This window comes from Myxine glutinosa, chromosome 9 (genome assembly GCF_964187855.1).
Source record: "Myxine glutinosa chromosome 9, kmMyxGlut1.1, whole genome shotgun sequence".
NCBI lineage: Eukaryota > Metazoa > Chordata > Myxini > Myxiniformes > Myxinidae > Myxine > Myxine glutinosa.
The window spans coordinates 114,579,104-114,605,761 of record NC_136269.1 but is presented as its reverse complement, the minus strand read 5'-3'; the positions used below and the strand labels follow the sequence as shown (position 1 = coordinate 114,605,761).

The 26,658-nt window shown below is 44.7% G+C and overlaps 1 protein-coding gene across 1 annotated transcript in view; it reads right to left on the bottom strand.

Annotated features, from left to right (window-relative positions):
• NRXN2 (neurexin 2) overlaps positions 1-26,658 on the bottom strand; it is an 871,230-nt gene that overhangs the window by 477,903 nt on the left and 366,669 nt on the right. Inside the window, exons 11-13 of the mRNA XM_078784719.1 lie at positions 21,215-21,334; positions 14,285-14,666; positions 13,828-14,018 (exon numbers count right to left, since the gene is read on the bottom strand). Of these exons, the coding sequence (XP_078640845.1) occupies positions 13,828-14,018; positions 14,285-14,666; positions 21,215-21,334 (693 nt within the window). The remainder of the gene's footprint in view (positions 1-13,827; positions 14,019-14,284; positions 14,667-21,214; positions 21,335-26,658) is intronic.

Sequence of the window (26,658 nt, the reverse complement as noted above, 5' to 3'; positions counted from 1 at the left end):
CTTTGGGCGGTTTTCTTCACCCCAAGACTCCATTACGCACGCGGTCAACTCGGGGGAGAAGGGCGTGGCCGGCCCATCGTCTTCAGGAGGTGGAGCCAGGAAGCCCTTGCGCCCAACCAGGACTCTGTGGGCACGGCTTGGTAAGGTGTGGTTATGGCTTGGTAGGGCGTGGCTATATAACCCGTGGGGAGAGAGCCCCCACTAGCAGATGACCAAGGGAGCCCGAGGCGTGCAGCGACAACCAGCCCCTACCGCGTGCAACGAGAATACGTGTGCCTACCGCCGCCTTGCTCGCTTCCAGCCCGGAGAGGATCTGCTTGCTGTGCCGCCCTGCCAAACCTTCCAGCCTTGTGGTCCCACCTTCCTCTCCCTCCAGCCAATCCAATCTGCAATTCCCCATTCGTGTGAGTGAGTTCGTTCTGTCTGTATTGTCCTGGGTATAAGTAAGCTTGTATAAGTTAATATTTGCACTGTGTCTCCCTCTCCTTCTGTCTTTATTTTCGTATTCTTCCTTCTTCCTTGGTTTCTTTGGTCTTGTACATAATAGTTAGTAATAAATCCCTGTTCTTCCTACCTTGCCTTCTTTCCTTTACATCCGTTTCGTTTTAGTGATTTCCCCATTGAATACCTGTGGCACGATTTGGCCAACGTTTAGGATCGGGTGCAGTATTGCTAATGGTTCGAGCCGCAGCTGCTAATCCGCTCGGCAAATAACATCTTGTCCGCGGTCTCGAACGAGGTTGCTCACCTGCCTCTCTGGAGGGAGCTGGGCAGCTTCAGGACTCACGTCGGTCAGTCGTAGACAAGGGGATTAATTCCCCCTTGGTAAGGGGAAAAAGGGCCGACGGTGAGATCCGCAACAATTGGTGTCAGGAGTGGGATTCGAACCTGGGACTAAATTTATTTAGCCCAAATTTTGGACACCAATTGTGCTATTGGCCACAACAATTGGTGTCAGGAGCGAGATTCGGACCTGAAGTGCGCTTAGCGCACTCAAATTACGAGTGGTAAAATTTTTTATTTTATAACATCCAAATTTAAAAAATCGTGCCATGGATAATCAAGGCGATCGGGTGCCGGTGGGAGAGATAGAAGGGGTAGAAGCGACCCAGGACCCCAGGGAAATGTATATGGGGGAGAGAGAAGAGGAGAGCAATGAGGATGTGGTTGCGGGGGTATCAGGTGCACAAGATGGCACCCTCGCGCACGAGGGTTCGGGCGCACAAAATGGCGGCTCACACGTGGTCGGGGCAGCCGCGCCCGCAGCACCGGTGAATTTGGACCGGTGAATGGAAAACAGAATGGGTGACCAAATAAAAAAAATGGGGGAGAACATTGACCGCAGGTTGGGCGAGCAGGTTCCAAGGGTGCACGACGAGGTAAAGCAGGTCGAGAAGCGCTGGTTGAGCGAGGCGGAGGAAAGCGCGGGTAAAATGACGGGTATAGAGACCCCGACCCTGGGGTATGGAAAAGCCGGCGACCGCTGAGGTAGAAGAGGGAATTTTAATAAAGCCAGCGGTCGTCGAGGTGAATAAAGAAAAAGAAGAAGTGGGAATTGAAATTGGAGAGACCGGGAGCCAAGCGCCATTTCGAGGCAGTCCAGAGCAGTTGGATTCGTGGTTGAGAGTTGGTTTTGCAGTCTGCAGTTTGGCAGTGAGCAATTGAGAAGCGAGTTGGAAGGACGAGACGTGCAGTCACACCTGTGTTCTCCCCGTTCCTGTCTTTTCGTGCTTCATGTGGGGATCGACCTTGTGTGAAGCCGCTGGCCTGCGTTGGGTGCCTTGGAGCTTGGTGCACGGACCTCGTGGGTGGCGAGAGAATCGGAGCTTGGAGCAAGGCCTCGTGGGTGCGTCGGGCCGTGGTGGACAGCAGCCGAAGCCAACGACGAGACAGATAAGCCGAGCTCCGCGTATACACTTGACATAAAAGACGTGTTTCTTTGGTAATCATATCCCCTCGTCTCGTTTTTGATATCTGGTTTGCGGGATCCCAATTTAGGATATTTATTACCGGTGCGTGTTTTTCCTGTCTCTGCCTTTATTCAATGAACCCTTATATTACTTTTTGTACATAATACCTGAACGCAGTTTACCGGATGGTTGATTTCAATAGTTAAGGCTGCGGGGACTGATGCCGCTTCCCTCCATTCCGTGCGCTTAGGTGTTTTAGATTTTGGAATCCACCATTGAGTTTCCGCCTCGGAGTTAAAGCCTTCGTGATTGGCATCCGCGATTGCCTGATATAAATTTCGGCGGTTGCGCGACAGTATTCACACTCCTTAACTTTTGTCACATTTTGTTATGTTACAGCCTGAATTTAAAATGGATTACAATGAGATTTTTTTGTCACTAATCTACACATTATACCCCATAATGTCAAAGTGGAATTTTTTTATTTAAATAAATTTGTACAAATCAATTAAAATGAAAATCTGAAATGTGTTTTGGCAATAAGTATTCAACCCCTTTGCTATGACACTCAAAATTGAGCTCAGGTGCATCCAATTTCCTTTGATAATTCTTCAGATGTATCTACAATTTGATTGGAGTCCAGCTTTGGCCAATTCAAATTTTTTTTTTGTTTTTTTGTTTTTTTGTATACTGAATCGAGGCTCGTGAAAGAGCTAACATTTACTTCACAAACAAATCAACCAGACAAACAAAATACCCAAAAAGAGGGAGCGGAAGACAAGATGGGGAGAGAAGGGGAAGCACACAAACACAACATCCGAGAGCAGGGAGATGTGTGGAAGGGAGAGGGCCCGGGGGGAGGAGGCATGGGAAGGGGGGGAGGGGGGGGGGGGGGAGAAGTATAAAACACAAGGACACCAAGGACTTCCTGGACAGAAGTTGGTATTTCAAAAAAGTGGAATTGGGGTGAAATTAGCGGGGGTAGAAAAGATCAAGGTTTTGGATGGGGGAAGATAAGAGATGGTGGTGAACAGCTGTTTTAAAGACTTGGAGGGTGGAGTGGGATTGAAGAGAGTGAGGGAGTTTGTTCCAGAGGAGGGAGAAAAGAGGAATGAAGGAGTGAAGGTGAGCAGAGAGTCTTGATTTTGGCAGTTTAACCATAAGAGGGTTGCAGGCAGATCTTGTGCGACCTGTAGGAATATTTGTGGGACAGAGCCCAGAGAGAGCTGGGGGGGGGGGGGCAAGGCCAGAGAGGAGTCGGTAGAAGATGGAAAGACCACCAACCTGCCTGCGGTGAGTGAGTGAGAGGCCCTTGGAGATAGCTTCATTGCGGGAGATTCCAATGATTCTGAATGCTTTGGTTTCAACAGCGTGCAGGCGAGCTAGGTGTGAGGCAGAAGCACCAGCCCAGAGGGGAGAGCAGTATTCCATTGAGCTGCGGATGAAAGCCTTGTATGTGGTGAGGAGCTCAGGTGTGCCAAGGAAGGGCTTCGCACGACGGAGGATGCCCAGTCGGCGACTGGCTTTGGAGGCTAGATTTGAAATGTGGTTTTCCCAGGAAAGATCATGGCAGATAGTGAGACCCAAACGCTTGAGTGACAGAACTTATTGGAGAGGATTATTCAGAAAGTGAATGGGAGGGTTGTCCAGTGGGTCTTTTCGGAGAGACATCGTAAGAGTGTGCGATTTGTCAGGATTGAAAGACATGTTCCACTTGTTTGCCCTGTCTGTGATTTTGTCAAGGTCTGCAGAGAGTGAGGAGGCTGCAGACTGCCGATCTGAGGGATGAAGAATGGAGCGACAGAGAGTAGAGTCGTCAGCAAAGAGATAGAGAGGATTTTCAAGAGAGTCAGAGAGATCATTGATGAAGACCAGAAAAAGCACAAGGCCCAGAACACTGCCTTGGGGAACTCCAGCCTGAACAGGAAGAGGAGATGAGAGAAACCCATTCAGGGCCACACGTTGACTACGACTCGAGAGGAAGTCTGCCAGCCATGCGTGGAGATTTCCATGGATACCAAAAGAGGAGAGTTTGGTGAGTAGAGCGGGGTGCCAGACCGTATTGAAGGCACGTGATATGTCAAGGGAGACTGCTCTAATTTCCTGTTTGGCATTGAGGACCTCCATCCATTGTTGAGAAAGCAGAAGCAGCATGTCCAGAGTGGAGTGTCCAGGTCTGAAACCAAATTGTTGATCAGAGATCAAGCCATTGGAGAAGAGGAAAGATTTCATATCTGAAGCAATGATGGATTCCATGACTTTGCTGATAATTGGGAGAAGGCTGATTGGTCTGTAGTTGCTGGGATCTGTTTTTGCACCTTTTTGTGCAAAGCGGTGATGTTGGCAGATTTCCAAGCAGATGGAAGATGACCTTGAGCAAAAGAGAGGGTGAAGAGAACAGACAGAGGGAGTGAAAGAGCGGAAGAACATGATTTTAGGACCCGTGGGCTGATGCCGTCAGGTCCGGTTGCAGAATCAGATTCGAGGGTTGACAGAAACTTTTCCACCTTGTCAGGAGGAAAGGACACAGAGTCCAGGAGCAGCTGGGTACGACTGGGTACGGTGGGTACAGAGAGGGGTGGGTTTGGGACACAAGATTTAGAGGCAAACACAGAGTTGAGGCATTCAGCTTTTTCACGTGCGGAGTCAGCCGTGTGGCCATTTGAGGTGAGGGAGGGGATGGAGGGGGAACAAACACCAGAAACAGATTTGACCAGACGCCACCAGGATTTGGAAGAGGGAGACAGATAAGAGAGTTCGGTCCTGAGAACGGAGAGATATGGTTTCCTGGCTCTCCTGAGGGTGGACACACACTTGTTTCGGGCTTTGTGAAAGGAAATGAGATTTCCTTCCGTTGGATTTGCTTTCCAGGAGACGAAAGCAAGTTGTTTCTGGGCAATAGCCTCACCACAAGATTCCGTGTACCATGGACGGGAGGAAGGGTATGACAACAGAAGACGAGATGGGATAAATCTGTGCATGAGAGAGAGCAATTTACTTTGGAAGAATTCCCAGGATGAGTTGATGTCAGAGGCAGTAGAGATGGGAGACCAGTCCAGATGATTGATGGCTGCTTGAAGACCGTGCCAGTTGGCCTAAGTGAAATACCAGACTCGTCGACGCTGAGGAGGCTCTCTGAGAATGGTCAGAGAGATGTCCACTTTAACAAGCACATGATCAGAAGAGCCGATTGGAGCAGAAGAAGAGCAGAAGACATTTTCAGGGAAGTTAGTCATAACCAAGTCCAGAAGAGAAGATGCTCCGTTGACTGAGATCCGGGTTGGGAAATTGACAGATTGTGTCAGTCCCAGTGAGTCACAGAAGTCCTTTGCTGAACAGCCATGGCTGGTGAGAGAGGTACCCACCCCCAGCCAACTGGCATGGTGACAGTTGAAATCACCACATATGAGGAAGAGAGAGTTGGGATGGGTAGATAGAAGTTGGTCCATATTATCAGACAGCGAGATGTAGATGGAGTCATCACTGTTTGGTGGACGGTACAACACACATATGAACAAAAGGTGGGAGCGAAGGGGAAGCTGTAGCCAAAGGTATACCTGGGGGTGAGGTGGAGAGAGGGCAGTGCAGGGCGAGTGAGGAAGAGAGTTTTTTTTATAAAGATAGCAACCCCACCTCCAGGACGAGGCTCAGGTCTATCATACCGGAGGAGGGAGTAGCCTGGGAAAGATACCAAGGAATCAGAGACATCATGAAGGAGGAAAGTTTCTGTTAAGCAGATCACGTCTGGTTTGTCAGAAGCAACCTGTATGGAGAGATCAGTTAAGTTTGAGCGAAGGCCCCGGATGTTTGAGGTCCATACTGTTAAGGAAGAGGAAGGGGGAGCATCGGATACAGAACAGGGGGGTGGGGGGGGGGGGGAGCGGTAGGGTAAGATGTGGAAGAGGAGGAAGAGGTAGGGAGAGCTGTTGAAGGTGTGTCAGAGATTACAGAATAGCTTGGAGAAAGGGAAGAATGGGGCAGACAAAAGGATTGATGGTGATTGGGTGAGGCGCAGTGAGGTGTTATTTGAGGAGGGGGAAGAGTGAGGCAGAAGGTTGAGGGAGAAGAAGGTGAAAGTTGGAAGGGGGAAGAAGTGGGGAGGACGCTTTGAGGAGGAGGGGTAAGAGGGGAGTCTAGGAGGGGAGGAGTGAGGGAGAGTCTCGGAGGGGAGGGGTGTGGGGGGAGTTTAGGAGGGAAGGGGCAGGGGGGGAGATTTGAAAGGGATGGGTGATGGGGAAGATTTGGGGGGGAGGGGCAAGGGGAAGATTTGAAAGAGATGGGTGATGGGGGAAGATTTGGAGGGAAGGGGTGAGATTGTATTTTGAAAAGTGTACGATTAATGGGAAACGAACATTTATTGCAAAATGAGTTTCTTGAGACATTCGAGTCAAAAATACATTTGAGAACGCTGAAGGATGGGTGGAGTTCTGGAGAGTTTAGGGTATGAATGAAAGATGCACTGTAAGAGATGGAATTTTTTTTGGAATGAATAGATTTGGTGAGCAAGTCGAAAGCATCCTTTTATAGAAGAAGAAGAAGAAAAAGGTGTTATAGAATATGACAAAATAAAGTTCTTCAGGGGACAGATGAAACATTTTTTAACAACGTGATCACATGATCACGAACAACGTGGTCGAAGAACGAACGAACAAATAAGAACGAACAAACGGATAAGAACAGAGAAGGAAAATATTTTTTTGGGTTTTTTTTTTTGAGATTTTAAAACAAGGAAGTATGGGGTGAAAAGACCGTGAAAAACAGAGACCGAAAGTAATTTGCAGCGCGATCGAAGAACCGTTGAGACAAAAAAAAAAGCCTCAAGCCAAGGGCTGACACGGTAGCCTACTAGTACTACACTAGGCCTCAGAATACACGATACGAAAAAAACGACGATTCTGTACACAGGTATGAAAAACCAACACCAAGAAACCTATTAAAGTCACCCCAATAGGTACATACACCGAAAGAAAGATACAGATTCGACAAAAACACAATTATGAAAAATTACTTAACTTCGAAAGCGTGCACATGGGGACAGCTTTGAAGAGACGTGACGACCAATCTTGCGCATGCGCAGAATTGATTTGACATGATTTAGAAACAAACACACCTTTCTATATAAGGTCCCACAGTTGACAGTGCATGTCAGAACAGAAACTCTACCATGAAGTCCAAGGAACTGTCCAAGGATCTCTGAGATATAATTGTGAGGAGACATACATCTGTGGAAGGGTATAAAACAATTGAGTGTTGAAAGTTCCCAAGAGCACAGCGAGATTCATCATTAGGAAAACGAAAGGATATGGAACTACATAGGTGACCAAGTTGACCAAGGTGAAAAGGAAACAATAGGTGACCAAGAACCCAATGACCACTTTGACAGAACTACAGTTTCTTGTCTGAGATGGGAGATCCTGGGGGAAGAACAACAGTCTCAGCAGCACTTCGCAAATCTGGACTTTATGGGAGGGAGTGGACAGACGGAAGCCATTCCTGAGAAAAAGGTACATGAAAACACGGCTGGAGCTTGCAAAAAGGTACTTGCGGGACTCAGAGAGCATGATGCAAAATATTCTGTGGTCTGATGAGACGAGAATTGAACTCTTTGAACGCAGTGTGCTAATTGGGGATCCAATGTCAGTCCATCAGTCCATCAGTCCATCTCCTCCATAACTCCAAAACCATGAAATCTAATGGCCCCAAACTTTGCACGCACACTTCTCGAACTCTGAGGGAGTGCATGAATGAAAACTGGGTGTTTGGGCGTGTCAAAACTCCATTTTTGAAGATGATTAACGTGTGCTCATAACAAAACAAAACAAAATAAGCCTTACTAAAATTGCGGTGCGCCATCTTGGTCAGCCCTCTGTGACATCACTGAGTTCTTCAGCCTCACCGTTTCTTCTTAAGCCGCAAAACATGCCTTGGCTTGAAAGCACTATCTACTCAAAGAGACTAATTAAAGCATATAATCAAAATCTGGATTTTGATTTTAGGATCGGATCCCATAACTTACATCTGGAGTGAAATCTGAAAAAGGAACATTAGCAATTCTCGTAACTAAGTGTATTTATTTATATAAGCAAGGCTGTACTCCTCATTCTGAATTAAGTCATCTTAATTCACACCTCCATAGGATAGGGTGTTTTTTCAAGTTGCAAAATGCTTCATCTTTATTCCCATTTGTCATAATTACCTTCGCAAAAGCGGAAGGTTATGTTTTGATCGCTGTGTATTTATTTGTATGTCTGTGTGTGTGTGTGTGTGTGTGTGTATGTTATTCGCATAACTCAAAAAGTATTCAACCGAATTGCATGAAATTTGGTGGGATGATTGGTTATTATACGGGACACATTTGATTAGATTTTGGGAGCAATCGGGTCAAAGGTCAAGGTCACGAAAAGGTCAAAATCGTATTTTTACCATAGCGCGGTCAATTTTTATCCAATTGGCATGCAACTAATGCCAAAATGTTCAGAATTCAATGCCCGATCTTGTGATATACGACATGACCCAGTGAAGACATTACCCTTGTTAGCGGTTGGGGGTCAAAGGTCAGGGGGGTCACGACCTTGCAAAATGTGCGTTTTTTGTCATAACTCGGTCAATTCTTATCCGATTTGCATGAAATCAGCACCAAACTGTTCACTGTTCTGTTCCCTACACTCCCATGCCAAGTACAGAACAGTAGCTGCGGCGAAGGTATGCGCTCTACCGAGTGCCCGTTCTAGTTTCATTATTGAGTTTGTAAACACACACAATACGGAGAAACAGTGTTAACAAAGCATTAGCACTTCTTCTTCTTCCTCCTCTCCTCATTCAAAGCATGATGGAGAAAGTCAGCTACTCATGAAATTGCCAAAACATCAACATAAAAACAATATAAATTTTATTATTCCCTGCATTTTTGGCAACATACACCACCCAGATCTTCTTCAACTGCATGAGAAACTTCTTATTCAAACTCTGAAAATGTTATGGAGAAAGTCTTCTTCGGATAATTCTTCTTCTCCAAACTTGGAAAGCATTACAGGTAGTCCGTGGGCTGAGTAGGGTTTACATGCACCCCCCCCCCCCCCCACAACTTAACTTCCCGGGTATGTCCATGTACCCCCCACCCTAGGGGTTAGGAAAAACCATGTTAACAGAAAAAAAACTCATTCCCAAGGTACCTCCCACGCATATTTTGATGTTACCCCCCCCCCCCCGCCCCCCGTGTCAATGATTTCCGAAAATTAGGGGTAGGCGAAATTCAAATGGCCATAACATTTTACCTAGTCATCCTATGGTTGCATATGACCCCTCAAAATGTTTGTCCTGGGACACTCTTTACAATGATATGTGTTATATGCAAATGAGGTCACTAATGAGGTTCACAGAGGTTAAACTATGAGGGAATGAGTTTTTTTTTCTGTTAACATGGTTTTTCCTAACCCCTAGGGTGGGGAGTACATGGACATACCCGGGAAGTTAAGTTGTGGGGGGGGGGGGGGGTGCATGTAAACCCTACTCAGCCCATGGACTAAGGTAATCTATAGCTGAGTTTCTCTGATTACCTAAAAAAAAGTCCTTCGTTCACTGCTGTTATGTCTGGGCACATGGCGTATATACAGTAGAGCCTCACAGCTCTGTAAACTACATAAAACTTACAAAGAAGATGAAGAAGATCCCTCCTTCTCCATATTCAGTGAAGCGATGGGTGGAATTTGCCAGCGATGGGCGGTATTTTGAAAGAGACCTGCGCTGCCGGCCTCATGGTGTTCACACAAGTCGGATTAACAATGGTGACTGAGTAGCACAGGCAGGAACCATGTTTTTCCCCTCTCTCCTGCTCCCTCCTAACTGGTCTCCTGCCCTCCCAATCCCCTCACCCTCCTCTTGATCGTTCGCCACCCCACTCTCTCTCTTCCCCTCACCCCTCTCTCCCTCCCCCACCCTCTCACAGTCCCCCAACCCTCTTGGTCTCCTCAACTCCTCTGTCTCTTCCATGCCCCTTCCCTCCCTTCCCCACCCTCTCGGCCTCCCCAACCCTCTTTTTCTTCCTCCCACTCCTCTCTCCTTCTCCCTCACTCTTCTGTCTCCCTCCCTCCCATACCTCTCATTAGAATCATGCTCACACTATAACCAGTTACAATGTACCATTAAAATGTATACCACTCCATAAAAATGAACCTAACAATTGTCCACATTAATATATATATATATAGCATACTCTGAAATGCAAGAGCAGCTTTCGAAAAACTATTCAAAGCCAAGGCTTTGTTTGGACTGTAAACAAAGTATTAACTAGTCAATATTCCATTGAGTTTCCTTTAGATTCTCACTATTTCCTATTGACCAAAACACTTTGGTAAATGTCGAATTGTAAACACTCCTGTTTTTTTGTGCTTGATCCATTGGTAGAAGAATTGAAGGTCAGACAATCACAATTGCTTTCAATAGTGTCTAAGCACATGCAATTGCTTTTGTGTTGAGATCCACACGCAGATCTTCAACAAGTATAATAATACACATGACAAAGCAATGCTTGTCGTACAATGCAATGCAATGTCGTACAATGCAATGTACGACAAAGCAATGCTAATTTCCAAAATTTATTGACTTTCAGTGAGCGACCCTCACTGGTGATGACGTCAAAGTTCAGTTTTACTCACTGACACCGAAACACTTTGTGTGACATAATTATTGCCTTGGGATGATCAACCTTTGTTTGGTTTCCTTTAGTTCACTCAGTTAATCCATTATTACAACTTCACTTTAATAGACAATCAAACGTAATTTTTCTCCTGTATTGACAAAATGTATTGTGAATCAATTGTTCTAAATAATAAATGATTTAGGAGTTGGTTATATTAATTGCAAATTCAAAAAAGGTGATTGCAACGTTCAAAACGTGATCCATCACAATGCAGCAAGCGGAATTGTCATCAATTTCAGCTCATTTGTAAACTGCTGCATTCTGATAGATTATCATAAAACTTTGTTTTAATTTTGATATTTATGGTTTATTTTGAGTAAGTATATTACATAAGGAATGAAAAGATGACATTAAATCCACAATTGTTTTTAAAAAAAAGAAGCTTTCTCAAAAAGATTCAGGAAGCTTGAATCTCTATTTTTAGGTGTTGGAGAGTCAAATGATACGTTGTCCAAGATTGCCACCTAGTGGACAAGTTTGGTATAACTGTTTTAGTTGGAAATTAATGCAGAATGCATGCAATGCCTGATCGCAGTGAACGGTTCAATATATGGTGATGAAACATTTTTCGATTGCTGTTTGTCGTGAAATGGATGACACAAATGATAGTGAAATGGATTTCTGTTCACCACCATCTCTTATCTTCCCCCATCCAAACCCTTGATGTTTTCTACCCCTGCTAATTCACCCCAGATCCACTTTTTTTGAAATACCGACTTCTTTCCTGGAAGTCCTAGCAGCGTCCATGTGTTTTTTTTTACCTCTCCCACCTCCCCCTCCCCTTCCCATGCCTCCTCCCCCCAAGCCCTCTCCCTCCCACAGATCTCCCGATGTCCCTGTTCTCCATCTTGTTCTCCCGCTCCCTTTATCATATGTTTTATGTTTTATGTGCCAGTTTGTCTTTTTGTGATCATTGTTAGCTCTAACACGAGCCTCGATCTTGTATACAAAAAAAAAAAAAATCCATTGGTTATTATAAGACATTCATTTCTAACTTGTATAACTCAACCATACTCAGGCAGCCAATGACGCTGTGCCAAATGTGGTTAACTGTCAATATATCTGGCAGGGTGGCTTGGAAGAGTTGGCCCAGTCGTTCGTTACCTGGATAGGTTGTTGAGAGCATCACATGGGCATTTAACCATCATGCATTTCTGCAAGTAATGACTTATTGTAATGATCCTTTCTGGGTAAATAAGGAAGGAATTTGTAATTTAACCAAGGTAATGTAGTGGTTACCTTATTCACATGTCGCGGTTACCTTATTCACTTGTCGCGGTTAACTTATCCGCATGTGACGGTTACCATTACGATGGATTTGGTCTAACCCACGCACACGGGCTTTTGGTTGTGTCGTCGTGACGCACGCGCGGCTGTTGGAGCCACGCCCTCCGAAGAGGGTTCTTGGTTTTATATAAGCCGTTATGACTTCCGTTCGCTAGCAGTTGCTGGAGATTTCTGTACAATAAACAACCTTTTGTACCCAACGAAATGGCCTCTTCTTGTCGTCTTCGGCAACCGCTAAACTGGTGACCCAGTTGCCCCCGAACGCATTCGGGGGCCAAATGAACACGGCAGGATTGCGACCGCAGTTTCTTCCACAAGACCTAAACTCGAACTGCCGGAGTTTTAGCAACGACGAGCGGCCATGTGGTTCGCGCATCGCGCTCGGTTCCTCCTCTACGACTGGAGGGGCGAACCAGCTCCGGGACCCTCCGAAGGAACGCCGTTACGGGGCGTTGGCGGCACGGCTACTTCGTCGCCTTCGCGCACACAGGCCGAGTACTGCTACTTCGTCGCCTCCGCACACACAGGCCGGGCACGGCTACTTCATCGCCTTCGCGCACACAGGCCGAGCACCGCTGCTCGTCGCCTCCGCGCACACAGGCCGAGCACTGCTGCTCGTCGCCTTCGCGCACACAGGCCGAGTACTGCTACTTCGTCGCCTCCGTGCACACAGGCCGAGTACTGCTGCTCACCACTCATACTACTGCTCCTACGGCGGATCCCGAGGCTGATGCTCCTGCAACTACAGCTGCTACCGCTGCTCATTTCTTGCGCACGCACGGCTGCTTCGTTACCTTCGCGTGCACTGCTGCTCGCCACTCCCGCCATTCCTACTGCTGCAACTACAATGGCTACCGCTGCTCAGCACCCGCGGCCCGGCTCTGTTCCACCCGCGGCCCGGCTCTGTTCCACCCGCGGCCCGGCTCTGTTCCACCCGCGGCCCGGCTCTGTTCCACCCGCGGCCCGGCTCTGTTCCACCCGCGGCCCGGCTCTGTTCCACCCGCGGCCCGGCTCTGTTCCACCCGCGGCCCGGCTCTGTTCCACCCGTGGCCCGGCTCTGTTCCACCCGTGAACTACGTACACGCCCGTGGCGTGCCTTCTGGGGGGCGCATGTAGTGGTTACCTTATTCACATGTCGCGGTTACCTTATTCACTTGTCGCGGTTAACTTATCCGCATGTGACGGTTACCATTACGATGGGTTTGGTCTAACCCACGCACACGGGCTTTTGGTTGTGTCGTCGTGACGCACGCGCGGCTGTTGGAGCCACGCCCTCCGAAGAGGGTTCTTGGTTTTATATAAGCCGTTACGACTTCCGTTCGCTAGCAGTTGCTGGAGATTTCTGTACAATAAACAACCTTTTGTACCCAACGAAATGGCCTCTTCTTGTCGTCTTCGGCAACCGCTAAAGTAACATATAATTCTCTTTCACCAGGAAATGTTGCACTTTTGGTATTTATTGTAGACGGGACTTACTTGGCTTCAGGAATGAAGAAATCATTAGAGGATAAACAAGTGATCACAACAATAATTCAACAACGTGCAGCTTGCACAATGAAGTGATGTGAATGATGTGAACATTACGACTGATGCAACATTATTTCTAGTTGGTTTTGGAACTGTCGTTTAAGATTTCTAACACACTGTAAGAGTACAGTATGCTCTCAAAGTCCAGCTAACAATTCCTGAACATCCTTCCTTTGTTCTTCTTCTTCTTCTTCTTCAAATGACATGCATTAATAAATTATAACAATGTCAGATATATATAAAAACATTTGCACAAGATGATATCTAAAAATCTAATCTGCAAAATCGACATACAATCTATAAAATCTAAAAAGAATCTACATCTAAAAAGATATCCCCATAAGTATCGAAAAAGATGATACGGTACCACAAAAAACCCAAAAGGCATATGATTGGAATCCTTACCCTTAAGATCCAGATTCTTGGCACCGTTGACGTTGTCTGTGTTGATGAAGGAGTCAACCTTGAGTGTGTGCAGGTTGTTCGTTTCCTTGGAAATGATGATGTTGTGCCAGTTGTTGTCATTCAGCGGAGACCTGGACTTATCCTGTATCAAATTTGGTCCGTTTCCAAGGTCAAAAACGTAATTAATATGCCTGAAATACATAACAGAATAGAAGGAACACACTTGTGCTTTTGCATTTTCAGTATCATTCATTCATTCATTCATTCATCATTCCAGGTCAAAAGAAAAAAAAATTTAAAAAAAGTTGTTCACAATGAAGTTCAACTTTGAGTGACTATTGTATGAAACGTGCAGCAAGCTTTCCAACTTTCATCAACAGGTAATTATAAAGGAAGTGTTACCATACTGAGTTTTCACTTTGACTAGTATAAAATGTTAGGCCGTGAGGGTGCCTACCCTTTAACAAGTTCAATGGCGATAAAATCATTTCCATCTCCGCTGTTAAACAGTATGAGGCCGTTGGGAGCTGTCGTTTTGAGCTGGAAATACAGGTGCATGGATGTGTATGCCTGCAGTGTTGGTAGGGTTAGAAAACTGCCTTTGGTCTTGAAAGTGACAGGGTCAGCAGTTATGTTGACAATTCCAAAGCGGGCATTGAGTTCACAGTAGTCAATGTCTCCATTCTTGCACAGGTCCATATATGCCATACGGTTGAAGACAACATTTTGGAGGTGCCCAATGTAGTTTGAGGGCACAACAGAAGTGTAACGTCGCTCTGTCATGATGCCAGTCTCAATGTTGTGAAACTCCAGGCGTGTGTGATCCCCAATCATCTGGCCTAGAGGGCAAATCCACCTTCATGCATTGGAAGATTACATGACAGCTTTGCAAAATGGCAGCGCATATATTAACAGTTGATTAATATCTTGCCTGCACTCATGGCAAAATAATTTTACATTTTATGTCATTACATTTTTAAAACATTGCAAAATATTTCACTCAAGTATGTTTATCTTAAAATGGAAGTGTAAATGTGAAAAAAGGTGAGATTTAACACCATGGTGTACAAATATGTATATATATATATACACGTACTCATGTCTGTTTCAAGTACAACAACATGCATTTTAAGGCCATTTTCCCTGCTAGAGCAGGGGTTAGCCTTGCAGGCCCCATGACAATCTTCTCCATTTTGCCCTATTTACTGCATCTCTCCTTGTTAACCCCCTTGCCCGCATTTCTTCTTCCACCATCTTTAGCCAAGTCTTTCTCGGTCTTCCCCATCCTCTACTTCCTTCTACATTCATTTCCATCACTCTTCTCAACCAGTCACTTTCATCCTTCCTCAACACATGACCGAACCATCTCAACCTGTTCCTCTTCACAGCATCAATCACAGGCTCTATTCCCATCATCTTTCGCAATTCATCATTTGTCTTCCTCTCTCTCAATGATACTCCGCACATCCACCGAACCATTCGCATTTCCACCCTTTCCAGCCTTCGTTGCTGCTCTACGTTCATTACCCATGTCTCCCTCCCATAAATCATAACACTTCTCACACATGCAGCATACACCTTTCCCTTCAGCTTCAACGACACTCCCCTCCTCATCAGCATGCTACTCAGTTCCCGAAACTTCTTCCATGCACATCTCACTCTTGCAACCGTTGCCGAGTCTGATCCACCTTCTCCATTCAGCATGTCTCCGAGGTAGCAAAATGTTTTCACACCTTCCAGCTTCACGCCGTCTCCAAGATCCAACTCAACATTTCCTCCATCTGCAGCTCCCGCTGTGCACACCTTACATTTGAATGTAGCTGCCACACTGGTTAATGACCCTCTCAGACCACTACATTTTTGATGAACCCACTCAGCGCACATTGTACATTGAATGGAGTTCACTCCGACACCCTTCCTGCACACAGCACATGGCCACTTCCCAGTTCTTTCCACCTCACCACATGCTTTGCCACTTTCCATCACCTTCGTCTTTCCTATATTCACCTTCAGACCTTTTGTCTCCATACATTCCTTCCACTTGTTCATCTTTTCCTTCAGTCCATCCATACTTTCCACAATCAACACCAGATCATCTGCATACAACAACTCCCATGGTAAACCCTCCTTTACGTTCTGAGCCAGCACCTCCATCACAGCTACAAATAGTAGTGGACTTAGTACCGACCCCTGATGCACTCCCACCTTCACCTCAAACTCACCACTGTTCCCGTCCTTCGTCCTTACAGCTGTGCATGCTCTTTTGTACATTGCCATCACTACTCTGATCAACCATTCCTCCACTCCTAACTTCCTCAATGCCCATGTCAATACTTCGCATGGAACCCTATCGAATGCTTTCTCCAGATCAACAAACCCAAGAAACAACTTCTTCCTCTTCTCCATGTACTTCTCCTGCAACTGCCTCACAATAAAAGGCGCGTCTGTCGTTCCTCTTCCTGGCATCAATCCAAACTGCATTTCGTCGATCTTCACCTTCTTCCTTATCCTCCTCTCCAACACCCTTTCCAATACCTTCATTCCATGCTCCAATAACTTTATCGCTCGGTACGAGCCACACTCCAGAGGGTCACCTTTCCCCTTATATGGAGGGACGAGGGTACTCAGTTCCCAATCCACAGGAATGCGGCCTTCTTTCACCACCAGATTACAGATCTCTGGCATTCTCTTCACACCCCAACTTCCTGCTGCCTTCAACATATCTCCCACAACTCCCGTCGGCCCTCCCGCTTTTCTACTCTTCATTGCTTTTATCACTTCCTCAACTTCCTTCTCAGTTATCTTCTCTGCCGATCCTAAAACTGGGTTACTCTCTATGTTGCCATCCCATTCATTCTCTGTATTCAACAGCATTTCCATATATCTTTTCCATCTTCCTTTAATTCCATCTGGGTCCACAACGATTTGTCCCACTTCATCCTTCAAGCAACTCACCCCCATCACATCACACCTCTCTTTCGCTATCTGCTTTGCAATCCGGAATACCGCTCTCTGACCCTCTTCCGAATCCAAGCTTTCTCCGAACATTTTCCGACATGCCTCCTGCGCCTTTGCTACCTCTTTCTTTGCAGCCTTCTGTGCTGCCTGAAACTCTCATGCTCTGCTTTTTCTGCCCCCGTACCCTTCGCCTTCTGCCACTCCTTGAACTTCTTCCTCTTCTCGTCAAGCCTCTTTCCAACTTCCTCATCCCACCACCATGTTTCCGAGTGCCTAGGTGGTCCTTTTGTCCATCCACATACCTCAACAATGGCTCCCAACAGACAATCTTTCATTGACATCCAACCACGTTCAAGCTCAACCACATCATCCTCTACCATACTCGGTCTCTCTTTTAATGCCTCCCTTACTGTCACCTCTTTCAACCTCCACACCTTCATTCTCGGTTGGTACTTCACCCGCCAAGCTCTCCTCGCACCTTTCACACTTATGTCGCAGACAACCAAGTGGTGCTGTGAAACAGCCTCCTCCTCCGGGATCACCTTTGTGTCCCGGAGGTGCCCCCTATCTTGCCTATGCACCATCAGGTAGTCAACGGTTGTCGTCGACCCACCTGACGTGTATGTAACAAGCTTATTATCCTCTTTCTGGAACTGAGTATTACAAATCAACAAATCAGCTCCATCAGCAAACTCAAAAATCCTTTCACCTTCTCCATTTCTCACACCATATGCGTAACTCCCATGAACTCCCTCAAAACCGTCCATACTCCTTCCCACATGTCCATTTAGGTCTCCTCCTACCACAACAACTTCCTCATCTTTCACGTTTTCCATCAGCTTCTCTATCGCACACCAGAACTTGTCCTTCTCTTCATCGCTCCGACCAATCTACGGAGCATATCCCGAAATGACGTTCACCAAGAGCTTTACAATCATCATTTTCACGATCATCAACCTATCACTCACTCCAGTCACACTCACCACACTGTCTACAAACTCCTCAGAAAACAGGACACCAACACCATTCACGCCCTCCGGGCACCCTTGCCACACAAACTTGTATTTCTGTCCCTGCCTCCCCTTCACCATTCTCACACCACTTCCCTTCCATCTCGTCTCTTGCACACAACATTTGTCCACTCTTCTTCTGATCAATTAAATATATATATATATATATATATAAATATATATATATATAAATATATATAAATATATATAAATATACATATAAATATAAATAAATAAAAATATATACCAAATGCATATCTAAATATATATATATATATTATATATATAAATATATATATTATTATATATATATAAATATATATATATATTATATATATATATATATATATATATATATATATATATATATATATATATATATATATATATATATATATATATATATATATATATATATATATATATATATATATATATATAAAAGTTCAAAACACACCTGGTCACAAGTGTGCCGCACTGACCGGGTCCTCAGTCGAGGTCCTCAGCATTATCCCGTTTCGGCCCTTCAACCTCAATACGGTCAGCTAAGGTGGGCCAGCAGGGGCGCATGCACATCCACATGCAGCAACTGCACCTGGATGCGTACATACCCCCACCCCAACCAGTGCGAACAACAACAACACCTCCGTATCCAGAATCCACAGCACCAAACAAACATGGTGGAACACTCAAACACCCACCTTTATACCCTTCACCACTCACCAACAAAACACACCAGATCATTCATACACACACACACACACACACACACACACACACACACACACACACACACACACACACACACACACACACACACACACACACACACATACACACACACAACACCAACCAACCACCTACCCTTACATCATACACCACTCAACATACAAAAACACACACTCATACAAAAATTAATTCATGCAAAAACACACACCCTCACCCACTCACTCATACACACAAAATAATAATGGTAACAAGAAAAAAACCCCCCAAAAAAACCACACAACCAACCTACACCGTTCGACGTGCCTCCATAAACTTCCTCCATATCCAAAATGAGCCTTTCAAGGCAACCTGGGCCACCTTGTCACACATCCTCCTTCTTTCTGTCCCACACACTCACAGCCTAGCAAGAAATGCAGAAAAGGAATTGCCAATATACCCTCTGCACCCCATCTCAAATGGCTGACACGAAACTCACCAACCCTTCTCCCAGCACTCTGCCTCCAGCTCACTGAATTTTCCTCTCTTCCTCTCGTGCACCTCCTCAATGTTCTCTTCCCAAGGTACCGACAATTCCCCTAAGATGACCTGTCTTGTTGCACCTGACCAAATGACAATGTCAGGCCGCAACCTTGTCACACAGATCTCCTCAGGGAATACCAATTGTGGCTTTAGGTCTGCCACCACCTGCCAATCAGAAGCATCTGACAGCCCTCTTGCTTTCCACCTCCTCCTCTTTCGACCTCTTACCACTTGGCCCTCTTTGACAAACCACACCTCTCCCCCATCAGTCTCCTTCTCCACTCTTCTTTCTCTCGACCTCAACACCTCTTGTTGCACCATCTGCACCACCACCGCCCGCACATGATCATGTCGCCACCTGTATTGTCCTGCTGCCAATGCTACTGAACATGCACTCAGTGCATGCTGCACTGTTCCCACACCTCCACACAACAACCCCCACAATCTCAAGTTTACTGGTGACGGAAGCACATCATACGTTGCCCGCAACAGGAAATTCAACAATGTTGGCTCCATCCTACAAAGTTGGCCTCATCCGAAAACCTTCACACTTAGTCCAAGCACCTTGCTGTGCCTGACCGACTGCTTTCACATATCTCCCCTACTCTTCCTTTCTTCTCACCTCCCTCTCAACCATCTTCCTCCTCTCCTTCACACATGCCTTTCCCCATCGCTCATGCTCCATCCACCCCAAGCCATGCCTCCCATGCTGTACCATCCGCATGACCTCCTCCTGTTGCAACCGCTACTCCATCTCGTCCACCTCTGCTCTTGCATTCCACTTCCGACTTCCCTTCTTCTCTGGGAGAGCATTCTTTACCACTGCATCACTTGAATCCCACAACATCATGAACTCCCGCACCCTCATCACCTTAAACTCCTCGGTTAATGATGTCAAGGGAAACTGGAGTTTTGCACCCTGACCATAAAAGGCAATGTTCGTCAAACAGTGGGGCACTCCCAACCACCTCCTCACAAACCCACTCACCACAACCTCCATCCTCTCTAGATGCACAATTGCAAGATCATACATCATCAATGGCCACAATACTCGTGGCATCAACCCAAACTTCAAACACCATACCTTCAACTTACCTGGCAAACCACATCCATCAATCCTCTTCAAACCTCTCAAAAGCTTGTTTCTGACCTCATCCACTCTTCCCACATCATTCAACTCCACTGTATACCATCTTCCCAAAGTCTTCACAGGGGCCTCTTCCAGTGATGGAACCACCTCCCTCCCAGCTCAAACCTGTGCATGTTATCCACCACTCCTCATCTCACTACCACACTCCTCGACCTTCTTGCCTTAAATCCCATTCTTGCCCACCGCATCAACCTTTCCAGTCGTCCCAGCACCTCTACTGCTGCATCAGCGGACTGTTGGACAACTGTCAGGTCATCCATGAAAGCAAACATTGCTGGCAACCTCTGACCAGGGGCTAGATCCACTTCTTTCCCATGTCCACTCACCGCACATATCAACAACTCCATAACCAGCACAAACAAAATAGGGGAGATGGTACATCCCATCGGGATCCCCACTTCCAACTTCTGCCACTCTGTTACATATATGTATATTGTATATATAAATATATATATATATATATATACATATATAAATATATATATATAAATATTAAAAAATAAATATATATATATACATATATAAATATATATATATAAATACATATAAATACATATAAATACATATAAATATATATAAATAGATATAAATACATATAAATAGATATAAATATATATAAATAGATATAAATATATATAAATAGATATAAATATATATAAATAGATATAAATATATATAAATAGATATAAATATATATAAATAGATATAAATAAATATAAATAGATATAAATAGATATAAATATATATAAATAGATATAAATATATATAAATATATATAAATAGATATAAATAGATATAAATAGATATAAATATATATAAATATATATAAATAGATATAAATATATATAAATAGATATAAATATATATAAATATATATAAATATATATAAATATATATAAATAGATATAAATAAATATATATATATATATATATATATATATATATATATCATCACTAAATTGTGCTTCACCTGAATATTTACGATTATCAAATCAAGGATTCAATATATACACATACATACCTTCAGTTGTGATGCCGTCGACTGTAAGACGTAAACCTTTCCCGCGTCGCATCACTTGAACTGTATGCCATTGATTATCATTTAAATTCTTTCCAGCATAAAGCGTTTCTGGACCTTTGCCTAAAGAAGGACAGCTATGGTCAGTGCAAGCCTCAACGGAATCATCACCAGGGATTTTCTATTCACCTTCAACTGTTTGCTGACCAAAAATGTGTTCCTGGTACAGAAAACAAAACTGAAAAAGTACTTTTACAAAGACAGTGGATATAACAATGCATTAAGCAGCTATAAGGGCACGTATTACTTACTCATTGTAGTAACAAACAATAATGTTAAAGATTAAATGAGTTAATAAAATACCTCTGAAATCGTTGGCATAATCCTTACTCTGTAATATATTTTATAGTAAAGCTTAAATCTAAGAACAAACACAAGGACATAACATTTCATAATATCAGAAACTTACCTTGTAGCAAATCAGCCAATGAGCATATTTTTTAAGTAAAAAAAAATAAAAATTCAAGGATAAGTTACTTTAGCATACACATTCTCAACCTTACAAACCGCAATATTTTGCACAAAACTCCAGGAAGCCATTTTTAAAAGTGAATGCACAAGATGTACTAGCCTTGGTGGCGTTATGGTTATGCGTGTTCGCTCCAAGTCTGGGAGGTCGGCAGTTTCAACCCCGGCTGAGTCATACCAAAGGGTTTAAGAATGCTACATGCTGCTTCCTTGTTTGATGCTCAGCACTCAAAAAATAATATAGCATGGACAAACAACCTCACACATATATACACATAAAAGGCAAAAATTTCTCTTTGTCTTTGTTTGTAGGTGTTCTATGCATGGCCACATCTTTTAAGCGACAAACTCCAAACTCTCGTTACAAATACAACTGTGCGTGGGGGTTAACATAGGCTATATGGCCGTGGCCTCATGCTGGGGTGTGTGGGGTAAGGGGTGGGGGCATACATTAACGATGTAAATGTGTACCGTGTATCGCCTCCTGGTGGTGGTGGCAGAGTATTACAATTCACTTTTTTTTACCCGGGCAACACTGAGGGTAAAGCACTCTTCACATGAGTAAATATGTCCTCCTTCCCTTATCGAAGGGAGGGCCTGTCAAAGCCCCCCCCCCCCCAAAAAGATATATATTTTAATCATAATTTTAATAATATTAATTTCAATAATAATTATAATTTATAATTTTCATAATACACTGTGCATTTTAACTCAATCAAACAAATGGAAGAAACACATCAAACAAGAAAACAGTGGAGGAACTCGGGAAAAAAAACAGGGCTTGGAAGTCCCGTATTATTTGGAATTATTTTCTGATTAACCTGCTTGATCAAACTTGGACATGGGAGCAGCCTTGCCAGTCGTGTCGGAGACACTGTATTTGGACATTTGGCCAAGTTAGCAAAGACGCTGCAACCTGCAAGTGTGAAATTGAAAAGGTGCACCAATGACGAGGTGGAAGTTTGTGGTAAGCTGATGGTGAAGGCCAAATAGAAACTAACAGCCACAGTGCCACTGTATGCAGTGAAGGCGGCGACAGACCCTGCTTTGTCTGAAAGAATTAGCTGTGAGAGTTCAGTTTGAACTGGGGAAGTATCAAAGCTCTGGCAGTATTCCAGCTGTAACTGGAAAAGTTTCTGGAGCAAAACACGTGTTGAAACCTTTGGTGTGGTCAAAGGTGTGGAAGTGCAATTGAAGAGGGCAAAGATTAAATTGTACAAGCCACAGCAAGAGCCTTTTGCAATTTTGCAAAATATTTAGCAAAATAGATTTGGAACAAGCTTATCAACAGGTCTTATTAGAGCAAGCATTCAGAAATTATGATATAAATTCTCCTCCCAGTCTTTCCCGACACATAAGGTTGTCCTATGTCATGACATCAGCACTTGCAATTTCCCAGGAATTGATGGATACATTTTTGCAAGATTTCGATATTGGTTGATAAATTGATGGTATACACTGCTTGGGAATATGATATGCATTCCAGGAAACTTGAAGCTGTGCTCAAATGGTTGGATGATTTTGGTTTGAAGGTTCATAAACCTAAGTGTTTTTTTTTTCATGAAGACCTCGGTTTAGCATTTTGGGGTTTGTGCTGGATGCTGAGGGTATTCATCCTTGAAAATCCTATGTGAAAGCCATTCTGAAAGCTTCCATACCACATAATGTAAAGCACTTGCAGTGTTTTCGTGGGACAGTGAATTCTTATTGCAGGTTCATACCAGATATGGCTACTTTAACATCCCCACTGAGCGAGCTTCTCAAAGAAGTCATCCTAATGGAAGTGGGTTGAGCAATATGAGAGTGGATTTGGGGAAATGATATGGAAAGTAATGGCGCTGGGTGTTTTGGTTCACCATGACCCAAATATTCCCATTTCTTTAGCTGCGGATGCAGCCCCATTTGAACAAAGACTATAATTTCACACACCAAAGACAGCATTGAGTCTCATATTGCTTATGCATTGCGCTCACAGCCACAGGCTGAAAATATGAGGGCCAGTCAATAAGTAACCTTAAAATGGCGATATAAGTTCGAGAATGTAATGAGTGTAGTTGTAGAAGACATATGTTATATCTATGGGTAAGAGTCATGTTTTGCCTGTTTTAGATCTGGCAACATTGAGCGTATGACGTCAGTAGAGCAGTTCCAAGATGGTGGCTCCCTATGAAGCATGCACCAGGGAGAAGCAACATTCTGCCATCAGTTTCTTGGGAAGTGAGGGTGTGAATCCCAGTGAAATCCAATGGCAGAATGAAGATGCAATATGGTTACGCATGTTTATCGCTGCAGCAGGTGTACAACTGGGACAGAAAGTTTAAAAGTGGAGTGTCCAGTGTGGCAGACGCTGCTCGCTCAGGCCGGCCTCACACAGCCGACACACCAGAAATGGTTGCAGGAGTTGAGCGCATGCTAAGGGAAAACCGTCGCTTTACGGTGGATGAAGCGATCTCCGAATTGAACATTAGCCATGGTTCAGCACACCATATCATTCACAACGTGCTGGGGTTCTGCAAAGTGTCTGCAAGGTGGGTGCCGAGACAACTCATACCCGAACTGAAAGAACAGCGAGTGGACGCATGTGAAGAACATCTGTGATGTTACGAAACAGAAGGCGACACTTTCTTACAGCGCGTAGTGACTGGGGATGAAAGCTGGGTCCACTACTTTCAGCCAGAAACGAAGAGGGCAAGCAAAGAGTGGCGCCATTAAACTTCACCGAAGTCCAAAAAATTCCGCACACAGCCATCCGCTGGAAAGGTGATTCTGACACTCTTCTGGGATAGCCGAGGCCCACTTGTAGAGCATTACATGCCCAGAGGGACCACAGTCACCAGTGCATCATACTGCGACCTCCTTAAAAATCATCTGAAACCAGCAATCGGATCAAAACGTCGTGGACTACTCACTACCTGTGTTTTGCTGCAGCATGACAATGCTCGGCCCCATAATGCCCATGCTACAGCTGCAACAATCGAGGACCTGCATTTTTAGTGTTTTCCTCATCCACCCTACTCGCCAGACCTCGCCCCTTCGGATTACCACATCTTTGGGCCACGTAAAGGGGGTGCTTGGTGGAACCACTTTCCGAATCCGACGAAGAGGTCCAATAGGTTGGGCACGAATGGCTACACAAGCAGCCAAAATATCTTTTTCTAGAGGAATCCAGGTCTTGGTAAAGCGCTGGAAAAAACGTATTGAACGCATTGGAAATGATGTTGAAAAATAACAGTTGTTACACACATACATTCAATAAACAAGTTGTGAAAAATATTTTAAGGTTACTTATTGACTGCCCCTCGTCACTATTCTCAAATTGAGGAGGGTCTCGAGATCATATTTGAAGTGGGAAAGATTCATAACTATATTTTTGCACATCACTTCACCTTGGTCGGTAATCACAAGCCTCTCACGCTAATCTTTGGTCCCAAGAAAAGTAATCCAGTACCAGCTGTTTCGAGTTTGCAGACTTGGGCCATAACTGTCTACATATCGTTATGGCATTGTTTATAATACGAGTCAGCCAAATACTAATGCTGATTGTTTGTCATGTTTTCCCCTGTCAGAGGTGTCAAAGGTATTTCAGAGCAAAATTTGTTTTGGACAACTGAGGCAAATTATGTAATTATGATCAATCGAAAAGCCTGCCAGTCTCAGAAGAATTGATTGCTAAGGGCTACTCGCATTGATCCTGTGTGGTCCCGAGCGATTTATTTAATTCAAATGGTTGGCCTGAGGACAGGAGTTCTCCTGAATTGGCATTGTATCATGCCCGTGGGAAACGGTTAACTTCTGAACATATTGTTTACTGTGGGGCATGTGTGCTGTTATTCCCAATAAGTATATAAAAGCAATTCTGGAACGTCCACATGCACATCACTCAAATATTGTCCGGATGAAGTCTTTTGCAAGGATATATTATGGTGGCAACTATAGATGGTGATATTGAGCACACTGTAAGAGAGTGTGGTTATTGTGGCAGAGTGGAAGCTGGAAGACCCAGGTGGTAAACCCATGGGTGTGGCCAAGTCGACCTTGGCAGTGAGATCATTTAGATTTTGTGGACTTGGGTCAAAGTGGTTACTTTATGTTGATATTTGATGCGTGTTAGAACAAACTGAAGACCTGAGTGGAAGAAGTACTTCAGTCACATTTTTGGGCAAAGTGAATGAGAAACAGGAACAGGATTACAATATATATATATGTGGCCCTGAATGGGATTCTCTCATCTCCCCTTCCTGTTCAGGCTGGAGTTCCCCAAGGCAGTGTTCTGGGCCCAGTGCTTTTTCTGGTCTTCATCAATGATCTCTCTGACTCTCTGGAAAACCTCTCTTTCTCTTTGCTGATGATTCCACTCTCTGCCGCTCCATACCTCATCCCTCAGATCGGCAGTCTGCAGCCTCCTCAATCTCCGCAGACCTGGACAAAATCACAGACTGGTCAAACAAGTCGAACATGCCTTTCAATCCTAACAAATCTCACACTCTGACTACGTCTCTCCAAAAAGACCGACTGGACAACCCCCCCCCCCCCACCACCCCCCCGCGCCCCATCTACTTTCTCAACAATCCTCTTCAAGAAGTTCTGTCACTCAAGCTCTTGGGTCTCACAATCTGTCATGATCTTTCCTGGGAAAACCACATTTCCAAGCTGGCCTCCAAAGCCAGTCGCCATCTGGGCCTCCTCCGTCGTGCAAAGTCCTTCCTTGGCACACTTGAGCTCTTCACCACATATAAAGCTTTCATCCACAGCTTGATTGAGTACTGCTCTCCCCTCTGGGGTGGTGCTCCTGCCTCACACCTAGCTCGTCTTCACGCTGTTGAATCCAAAGCTTTCAGAATCATTGGAATCTCCCGTGATGAAGCTGATTCTGAGGGCCTTTCACTCGGTCACAGCAGGCAGGTTGGTGGTCTTTCTGT